The sequence below is a fragment of the Nanorana parkeri genome, unplaced genomic scaffold (assembly GCF_000935625.1).
Source record: "Nanorana parkeri isolate BGI_ZX_2015 unplaced genomic scaffold, ASM93562v1 scaffold565, whole genome shotgun sequence".
NCBI classification, from domain to species: Eukaryota; Metazoa; Chordata; class Amphibia; order Anura; family Dicroglossidae; genus Nanorana; species Nanorana parkeri.
In genome coordinates this window covers 39,662-50,646 of record NW_017306833.1, presented here as the reverse complement: position 1 = coordinate 50,646, position 10,985 = coordinate 39,662, and the positions used below count along the sequence as shown (strand labels likewise).

Genomic DNA, 10,985 nt, shown 5'->3' with positions numbered 1-10,985 from the left:
TCTTTTACAAACTCTAAAAGCTGCAGTTGAATTTTTTTTTTTTTAAAAAGGTAAAAAATAGCAAAAATGGTGTGGCCAGCTAAGGTTAAAAGCCTTCCAGAGGGCTTTGCAGCGAAAGGGTTAAAAAAAAATTTGGATTTTTGTACAAATCCTTTTCTCTCCGTTCATTGAAGGGCACAGGGAACAGATCGCAGATCATGTACCGCAGGGTATATCGCCCCCTGCAGGAAAAGGACGCTAGGCACAAAACTAAAGACTAAACCAGCCTAGGGGCGGCCCCTGCTGGTAGCCAAACCCCCCACCTGCTGACAAGTCTCCAGTAAGTAACAGAGTACACACTCAATAGAGAGGGCGGGACCTGTGTCCTTCAATGAACGGAGAGAAAAGGATTTCACGATGAGTACAAAAATCCTATTTTTCTCTTCCGTTCATTGAAGGACACAGGGAACAGATCGTAGATCATGTACCGTAGGGACGTCACCAAGCAGTACCAGATTGAGGGGTGGGCACAAAAGAAAACCAACATTCCCCAACAAGACCCCAATAAAGGGCCGTCTGCAAAACCTTGCGCCCCAAGCCAGCATCCGCAGATGCCAAAACATCCACCTTATAAAACTTGGCAAAGGTGTGAACAGAAGACCAAGTAGCGGTCTTACAAACCTGAGAAACTGAGGCACCATGACAAAAAGCCCAAGATGCCCCAACAGCCCTAGTGGAATGGGCAGTAACAGAAAAAGGAGGCTCACGCCCCAAATGGCATACGACTGAACAATGGTGTTACAAATCCATCTAGGAGGTGGTGGCCGAGGACGCGGCCCGCCCCTTCCTAGGCCCTTCCGTAATCACAAACAGGGAATCCGATTAACGGATAGAGGCAGTCACATCCAAATAAATCCGGAGGGCGCGTACCACGTCCAAACAATGCAGTGCCCTCTCCATTCTATGAAGGGCTTTGGACAAAGAGAAGGCAAGACTATGTCCTCATTCAGATGAAACGTCGAAACAACCTTAGGTTGAAACGACGGGTGAGGACACAGAACAACCTTGTCCCTATGAAGGACCAACAACGGCGACTTGCAAGACGAGGCCGCCAACTCCGAAACCCTACAGAGGCAATAGCGACCAAAAAAATAAGCCACCTTCAGGGACAGACTCAGAAGAGGATTCTCCCGTAACGGTTCAAAAGGAGACCCCTGCAAAACCAAGAGTACCAAATTGAGAACCCTAGGCGGCAAGGCAGATCGAACAGGAGGGACAATACGAGTAACCCCCTGCACAAAAGGTGCGAACCAAGGCATTCAACGCCAATGGTCGCTGAAAAAGAACAGCCAGAGCCGAAATTTGGCCCTTCACCGTACTCAGGGCCAACCTGTGATCCACTCCACGTTGCAAAAAAGCAAGATTTCTGGAAATAACAGGATCAGACAAACCACAGTCTCTCAACACCTGGTTCTCAACAGCCCCGCCTTTAAAGCCAGCGACTGTAAAGGATGGCACACAGGCCCCTGGGACAGAAGATCTGGACAAAGCGGCACCCGCCAAGGAACGTCCATGACCAACTGAATCACATCTGCGAACCACACTCTCCTCCAGTCCAGAGCCACGAGGATGACGAGAATGCCTTCGGCCGCTATCCTGTGAAGAAGGTGCGGCAACAGAGAACAGAGGGGGGGACCCATAGTTCAGACCGTACCGGTCCCACGGGGCTACCAGGGCATCCACCGCCACTGCCCAGGTATCCTGGGCCAGGAACCAATCGACCTGTCGGTTGAACCCTAATGCCAGGAGGTCCACATCCGGTGTCCCCCAGTGCAGGCAGAGCTAATGAAAGACCATTCCCCCTGATCCACTGATTGGCGACTAAGATAGTCGGCCCACCAATAGTCCACTCGCTGAATGTATACTGCGGAAAGAGCCAGAACATGCTCCTCCGCCCAGGAGATGATCACCTCCCGTGCTGTGGCCACGCTTCTTGTGCCGCCTTGATGGTTGACATTGGCCATGGTGTTGTCTGACGGAACTCGGACCGACAGGCCCCGAAGACGACTTGTCTAATGCTGGAGAGACAGCCGAATTGCCCGAAGCTCCATCACAGTGATCGACAGACGAGACTCCTCCAATGACCAACACCCCTGCGTCATCCACATGCCCAAGACACACCCCCTTCCAGCCCAGAAGGCTGGCATCCGTGGTGACCACCGTCCAGCACATGGGAAGAAAGAATTTTCCTGCCACCAGAGCCGGAAAGTGCAGCCACCAAACGGGGGACACCCTCAACGCCCGAGACACCTGAACCTCCCTGTCCAACGACAAGGGCGACTTGTCCCACTGCGACAAGATGTCCCCCTGAAGAGTCCTGGTGTGATGTTGCTCCTTCCTGGGCACAGTAAATAGGTTTGAATAAAACCCTTTGAACCTCTCCGAGGAGGGCACCGGGAAGATCTCTCCCTGAGACAAGAGGTCTGCCACCGCGCAGTAAAAGTCTGCGAGCCTCTGCGGAGAGAGGCACGTGTTGGAAGGGAAGAACCTGTCCCCGGGATGTGACAGAATTCCATCTCGTAACCCGAGGACACCAGTTCCCACAGGAGTTGGAGACGCAGGACAACCAGAGATCTGGAAAGAGTCGAAGGCGCCTCCCACCGTGGAAACCGAAGAAGCTTTCGGCTGCCATGGATTCTTGGCGCCCTAGCCAGGGGGGGGGGGGCTTACTAAATTTACCGCCCTTCTCCGAGGACGGAGGCGGCCGAAACAGCCTCTTTTGAGTGGAAAAGGAAAGACCCGGCTTGTGCCGCTGATCTCTCGGGCTTCTTAGCTTGAGGCAGAAAAGTACTTTTCCCGCCCATGAGATCTTTAATGATCTCATCCAGTGTAGCTCCAAACAAACGATCCCCAGTAAAGGGAAGCTCCGTCAGAGCCTTCTTGAAAGCCTGATCAGCAGACCAGCACTGCAACCAAAGCAGTCGGCGGAGCCTAACCGCCGACACCGACAGTTTTGACACAAGCGGAGTAGCATGCAGGGCCGAGTTACAAACAAACTTAAGGCCCTGCACCAACTGGGCAGCCAACTCAATATAAGCAGGAGAAACGTTCTACTCAGCGAGACCCTGGTGCAACAACTTAGACCAATCCAGAGTTTGAGAGAGTAAAGCCGAGGCCAACATTGGACGCATAAGAGCACCCGAAACAGAGTATATGGTCCTGGACAAGGCCTCCGCCTTCCTATCAGTGGGATCCCGAAAGGAAGGGAAAACCTCCACTGGAATAACAGTAGCTTTGTTTAGACGCGATACCAAAGGATCCACCGCAGGAGTTGTTGCCCACATAGTCAAAAACGACTCCTAAAAAGGGTAACGGACTGAGAAGCGCTCAGGAACCGAAAAGGACGTAGTCGTTCGCTTCCACCCCTTGTAGAGGAAATCATCAAAGAAAGGAATATAAGGGAAGACCCTAGTGGAAAGTTTACTTTTATGCATCCCAAACTGAACTGGAGGAAGCGCAGGACTCCTCAATTTTGAGTGTCTCCCTGACAGAACGAATCAGGACAGAGACCAATTCGCGCTCCTGAAACATAAGGGAAGCGCTCGACTCATCCTCACTACCTGAATCTGGTAGGGAAGAATCCCCCAGGCCAGGGTGGGATGCGGCCGCAGGAATGTCACCCTCCTCCTCCGACTGAAAGGATAGGGGAAGGTGACGGCAGAGCGTGCTTCTTAAGGGGCCTCTGCGTCAAGGTGCGTTACAAAACTGTCCATGGTAGAAACACCTCTAAGGGCGGTGCTGGTGGTACTGACCATCCCCACCGCACACCTGAGGAGGGCAAAGGAGACTGGGAGATAGGCGCTGGTGTACAGGATGCACAGAGAGAAGAATAGGAATTCTCTAAAGGGCGCCCACAGCCCTCACATAGCACCGTGGATGACTGTTCACTGCATCCATGGTGCCCGCCACCAGCGCACATATCAATCGCACCAGAGAGCAAAACAGCAGGCAGAGGGGGACCGCATAGTACTCACGACCCTGTGGGTTAGTGGAAAGCCACAGCAGTCCGACTCCCGGTCTCCAGATCTGCCCCCTAGGAAAAGTAGCAGCAGCAGCAGGGGTACATCTGACTCCCTGCGATCCTCCGACAAAAATACCATGGGGTCAAAGCGAAGTCCCTGCCATCGACCCTCGTCCGTGTACTGTCCTAGGGGGGCCACCCCACGGAACCAGATCCAGACAGCCAAAACACCGGGGATGCAGGGACGGCGGAAAAAAACGCCCCCGACCGTAGTCGCGGCGCCACCAGCCTGTATGGAATGCTGTGACTGGTGTGCCGAGACCCCCAGTCGTATGCACCCCACCAGGGCCAACCCACAGGCCAGTCTGCCGAAAAGGCAGAGTCGTTGCAGCCGATCCACCGTGGCAGAGTCTGCATGCGTTCGACGTTCGTACAGGGGAGACTCCAAGGATCCACAACATCCAGCCTGTCGCCCTGACAACACTTGCTAGAAGGTCAAGAAAAAAAAAAAAAAAAAAGGACGAATCAGCAACGAATTCAAGGGAGAAAAAATTTAGAGCTCCTTACTCCTGACGCTAGGCAAAAAACTGGAGACTTGTCAGCAGGTGGGGGGTTTTGGCCACCAGCAGGGGCCGCCCCTTGGCTGGTTAAGTCTTCTGTTTTGTGCCTAACGTCCTTCTCCTGCAGGGGGCGATATACCCTACGGTACATGATCTACGATCTGTTCCCTGTGTCCTTCAATGAACAGAAGAGAAAGCAGTGTTTTAAATATATTAATTTCAATATACCATCAAAAGTTCAAGCTTTTGTTTTGATATTTACCAACGTACATGCATATTTGTGAAAGCAAGCACTGACTGTTGTTGATCACATTAGAGATTATTAAAGTTGTGGACACAGGTTTAGTGTACATTATTGCGTTTAAATTTGTGCTAAACATATACAAACCCTGTATGTTCTATTCACGCGCATTTAACATGCATCTGCATCTGCATTCAGATGTGCTGCATCTGCATTCAGAATAAGAATTATTTTCCAAGTGACCCACTGAAAAGCCATAATGCAATGCAAATGCGGTTTACTCATTGATATGATACAATTATCTCGCTAATGATAAAGATCAGTATCTAGTTTTTTCACTAACACCGAAAGTACTCTTTAGAAAAAGAAAAAAAACGGGATTTTTTTAAGCAAACAAAAAAAAGTAGTTTGATGCCTTTTTACCTTCTCGGAGCGCCACTTTCTCATAAGGAGGATATTTAGCCTTGCTAGTTATTACAGATAGATCCTCTCGACTTTTCTTTAATATCTTTTTAGCCCCCCTCAAGCCTCGCAGCTTCCAAAATTCAGCTCTTGGTCCCGAAGATGGCTGGGGTTTGAGGACATTCTCTAAGCTAGCATACTGCTCTGCCCTAAAGAAGATAAAACCGTAAGCATAGGAGTACTATGGAAAGAGACATTGTAAATACGTAAAGCAGAACTCCAGGAATTTGAAACATTAACCCTTGCAGTTATGGTACCTCCGCACTGCAAGGGTTAACTGCTTGTTTTGTCTAGGGAGCGGAAAAAAAGACACACTCACCCAATCCTTGGTCCTGCCTGACTACTAGACTGGTTCCCACAGCCTCTTCTCCCCGGGCCGGTGGTCTAAGGATCTGTGAAGTCATCACGGATAATGCAGAGGAACATACCTTATTCTTACCATATACCATATTCTTGTTTTCTCCCACCTATGCATTTGTTGCAACCTCGCCAACACCCCTTTCCCCCTCTTCAACTACAACCTTGTCAGTTTCACACTCACCCTATCCCCAACCCTAAATCCCCCTACACGGCACACTGTCACCCAGAGAACCCTTCTCTTCTCCACTCTGCTACAGACTACCTCTATGACAAAATCTCACCCCTGTCCTGCCTGGCAACTTGTGTCTAACAGCTCACTCTCATCCTCCCTAGACACCTTAGCTCCCCTCACTACACGCAGACTTAGACCACGTCCGCTACAACTGTAAAAAGACATAGCCGCACTCACGAGCGACTGTGGCGGAAAACTAGGTCTCTGCAAGACTTCACCCTGTATAAAGCTGCCCTCCTAAAATACACTGCTCAAAAAAATTAAAGGAACACTTTTTAATCAGAGTATAGCATCAAGTCAATGAAATCCTGGGATATTGATCAGGTCAGCCAAGTAGCAGAGGGGGTCATTAATCAGTTTCAGCTGCTTTGGTGTTAATGAAATTAACAACAGGTGCACTAGATGGGCAACAATGAGACGACCTCCAAAACAGGAATGGTTTTACAGGTGGAGGCCACTTAAATTTTTTCCCTACTCATCTTTTCTGACTGTTTTTCACTAGTTTTGCATTTGGCTAGAGTCAGTGTCACTACTGGTAGCATGAGGCGATACCTGGACCCTATAGAGATTGCACAGGCATGCCAACTCCTCCAGGATGGTAAATCAATACGTGCCACTGGCAGAAGGTTTGCGGTGTCTCCCAGCACAGTCTCAAGAGCATGGAGGAGATTCCAGGACTCAGGCAGTTACTCTATGAGAGCTGGACAGGGCCGTAGAAGGTCTTAACCCATCAGCAGGACCAGTATCTGCTCCTTTGTGCAAGGAGGAACAGGATGAGCACTGCCAGAGCCCTACAAAATGACCTCCAGCAGGCCACTGGTGTGAATGTCTCCGACCAATCAAACAGACTTCATGAGGGTCGCCTGAGGGCCCGACGTCCTCTAGTGGCTCTGTGTTCACTGCCCGGCACCATGGAGGTCGATTGGCATTTGCCATTGAACAGCAGAATTGGCAGGCCCGCCACTGGCGCCCTATGCTTTTCACAGATGAGAGCAGATTCACCCTGAGCACATGTGACATACGTGAAAGGGTCTGGAGAAGCCGTGAAGAACGTTATGCTGCCTGTAACATAGTTCAGCTTGACTGGTTGAGTGGTGGGTCAGTGATGGTCTGGGGAGGCATATCCATGGAGGGACGCACAGACCTCTACAGGCTAGACAATGGCACCCTGACTGCCATTAGGTATCGGGATAAAATCCTTGGACCCATTATGGAGACCCTACGCTGGTGCAGTGGGTCTTGGGTTCCTCCTGGTGCACGACAATGCCTGGCCTCATATGGCAAGAGTATGCAGCCAGTTGCTTGAGGATGAAGGAATTGATACCATTAAATGGCCCCCATGCTCGCCTGACCTGAATCCAATAGAACACCCCTGGGACATTATGTCTTGGTTGATCCGACGCCGCCAGGTTGCACCTGAGCCTGTTCAGGAGCTCAGTGATGCCCTGGTCCAGATCTGGGAGTAGATACCCCAGGACGCCATCGGTCCTCTCATTAGGAGCATGCCCCGTTGTCAGGCACCCATACAAGCACGTGGGAGCCATACAAACTAATGAGTACCATTTTGAGTTGCTGCAATGACATTTCAGCACAATGGACTAGCCTTCTGCATCATTTGTTCACTTTGATTTTTGGGGTGTCTTTGAATTCAGCCCTCTGTAGGTTGATAATTTTTCATTTTCATCAAACGATGTGGCACTATTTCGTTCCTAAAACATTACCCAGTCCAGTATACAGTAGATATCCAGCATTATATTTTTCTCCATTGAGTTTTGATGTGTTTTCAAAGTGTTCCTTTAATTTTTTGGAGCAGTATACAATTACTCCCTCCGTACTGCCAAACAAACTTAATTTTGTCACTCTCATTAACACACACTCATCCAAACCTCGTCAACTCTTTTCTACCTTTAAGTCCCCCTCCAACTCAAAATAGATACAATTTGGGATCAGATCGCCACTGTCCAGTCATCTTCCCCTATTAATGTACCAGAGCCACCATCACACTTGTTATTTTCCTCTTGGTGGTTACAAAGCTTCTCTCCGACACCCACCTCACCACTTGCCACCTAGACCCTCAACACTACTTTGGTCACCCGCTTCCTCTATCCTACACTCTCTTACTCACATTTTCAATCTTTCACTCTCTACAGGCATCTTTCCGTCCCCTCTAAAACATGCGCTGGTCACCCCAATACCCAAAAAACCCTCACTGGACCCTACCAACCTCAACAATCTCAGACCTATTTCTTTACTCCCATTCACCTCCAAACTACTAGAACGCCTTTATCTACAACCGTCTGAGTCACCACCTCGCTAATAAAAACGTTTTGGACCCCTTACAATCCAGCTTTCGCTCCGCACACTCCACTGAAACCGCTCTCTTAAAACTCACCAATGACCTACTAACTGCTAAAAACAATGGCCACTACTCATTCTTGCTGGTAGACCTTTATGCTGCTTTTGACACTGTTGATCACCTGCTCCGCCTCAAAAAAACTCCTCGCTTGGTCTACAAGATGCTGCTCTCTCATGGTTATCCTCCTACCTAGCTAAGCGCTCCTTTAGTGTCACCTACAAATCTAACCCCTCCCCTCCTCTTTCTGTAGGGGTTCCCCAAGGCTCTGTCCTTGGACTCCTTCTCTTCTCTATCTACACCACCTCTCTTGGTCAGTTAATAACCTTACATGGCTTCCAATACCATCTCTATGCCGATGACACTCAAATATATCTTTCTACTCCACAACTCAGCCCCTCAGTGTCCTTGCGTGTAACTAATCTACTAACTGACAAAGCCGTCTGGATGTCACAACACTTCTTAAAACTCAACCTTTCAAAAACTGAGCTCTTGATATTTCCTCCTGCCCGAGCACCTTCCCCCAACATTTGCCTCGAGATTGATAACACAACCATCCATCCCTCCCCTCATGCCAAGGTGCTAGGTGTCATCCTGGACTCGGACCTCACCTTTCTTCCCCACATCCAATCACTATCCAAATCCTAATAATCAATACGATCTGCGCCAGTAGAGTGTAGTGAACGTTACCAAGCACTAATGATCATAAAATCAGAATGAATATAAATAATATGCCGAGCACATTATTTACAATCCAAATCCTGCCGCCTTCACCTTCGTAACATCTCCAAAATACGCCCCTTCCTCACCAATGAAACCATTAAGCTACTCATCCACTCCCTTGTTATCTCCTGTCTTGACTATTGCAACTCCCTCCTCATTGGCCTTCCACTACACAGGCTATCCCCCTTCAGTCTATCATGAATGCAGCTGCTAGACTCATCCACCTGACCAACCTCTCAGTGTCTGCAACCTCCCTCTGCCAATCCCTGCACTGGCTTCCACTCATCCAAAGGATAGAATTCAAAAATATTAACTATCACTTATAAAGCCATCCACAACTCTGCCCCCGGATATGTCTCAAAATATTACCCTAACCGTCCCCTCTGCTCCTCCCAAGACCACCTGCTTTCCAGGTCTCTTGTCAACTCCTCCCATACTCGCCTCCAGGACTTCTCTAGAGAGTCTCTCATCCTCTGGAACTCTTTACCCCAACCTGTCCATCTCCCACCTTGACTGCCTTTAGGTGTTCCCTAAAGACTCATCTCTTCAGGGAAGCCTATCCCACCTCAACCTAACCACTGAACCATCACATTCTCAAACAATTCATCCCCACACAGCTACCTCCTCATGTATCACTTGACCCTCCCTTTTAGATTGTAAGCCCTCAGGGACAGGGCACTCCTTACCATCTTGTCTTGAATTGTATTGTGATTGCAATGTCTTCCTTATATTGTAAAGCGCTGCGCAAACTGTTGGTGCTATATAAATCCTGTATAATAATAATACCATAGCCGTAGCATAGTGGCAGAGAGGCGAGTGGTCACTGCCACAGGACTGAGGATCGGGTGAGTGTTTCTTATTTATTTTCACCCCTAGAGAAAAACGAGCAGTTAACCCTTGCAATGTGGGGGTAGCCCCACTGCAAGGGTTAACTTTTAAAAATCCGGGAGTTCTTTAAATATAAAATATAAAAAAGATCAGAATTATAAAATTAAATTTACCTTGACTTATTTGGTATAATTCCTTTTTTCATCTCCTTCAAATCTTTTCCAACACGGGTAGCAAGCCAATTCCCCAATTTTCCACGGTGCATTGTGTCGAAAACATGGAATATCTCACCCCTTGTAAAACTCAGGCCAGATGGGGTATCTGCTTCATATTCAAAGTGTGTACGAATATAGAAGGAGTCACCCAAATTAGACTTAATCATTTTTCTGTAAACTAAAACAAAATTTGTGTCAGAAAATAGCAAGTGACAGGGATGTACTTTATACAACACAACTGCAAGCTGGTCTGAAATTACATAAAATAGGCCTGCTGACAGTCAATATCCAGGCTGCATTTACAGGAAAAAATAAATGTATATATATATTTTACTCAGAATGTTTTCTATAATTGGACACGCCAGTGCACAATACAGTTATACTGCGAAATAAGCACACAAATTAATTGAATGCAAGACAAAACACATCTCTCACCTTCCTATAAATGTGTGGCTAATGTTAATTTATTCAAAACACCCGAATCAATCTGGAAGCAACAAACTCAAAGAATTGCCCTTGCTGTAACAGGATTTTTTCTTTTAACATCAAAGGCGAGTGTCTTGCACTACATGCCTACCCACGTATGCCAGGTTCTCTAAAAAGGTGGATCCCAAGCAACTTATTGGAATTATGCAAGACAGAACTGAAACTAAACAAACTTTCAGTGCTCATGGTACTTACTGTCTTCTTTACCCTGTGTCAGTAATATAATTTCTTCATTTTGTGGGATGTTCATTAGATACTGCACTGCATCTTCACGTGTCGTGTTATGGAAACTAGTTTCATTGACCTGTAAATAGCAACATTACAAAGGTTTTGAAACTCTGTATTTTTTCAGCATTCAGTTCTAATATAACAAAAATATGGAACTATCTACAGAACACTTTTTACTCTTCTTTAAAGGAATCATCTAACTTATTCAGTTATACCCTATCACAAATACAACCGTGCAAAACATCAAACTGTGTGGTGCTTGTGCATAAACCTTGTGCATGATATAGCTGAGCAGGA

At 47.8% G+C, this 10,985-nt stretch overlaps 1 protein-coding gene across 1 annotated transcript in view; it reads right to left on the bottom strand.

The window, feature by feature from the left end:
- LOC108791655 (tight junction protein ZO-3-like) overlaps nt 1–10,985 on the bottom strand; it is a 78,273-nt gene that overhangs the window by 57,524 nt on the left and 9,764 nt on the right. The window contains exons 7-9 of the mRNA XM_018562195.1: nt 10,656–10,764; nt 9,933–10,152; nt 5,225–5,412 (exon numbers count right to left, since the gene is read on the bottom strand). Of these exons, the coding sequence (XP_018417697.1) occupies nt 5,225–5,412; nt 9,933–10,152; nt 10,656–10,764 (517 nt within the window). The remainder of the gene's footprint in view (nt 1–5,224; nt 5,413–9,932; nt 10,153–10,655; nt 10,765–10,985) is intronic.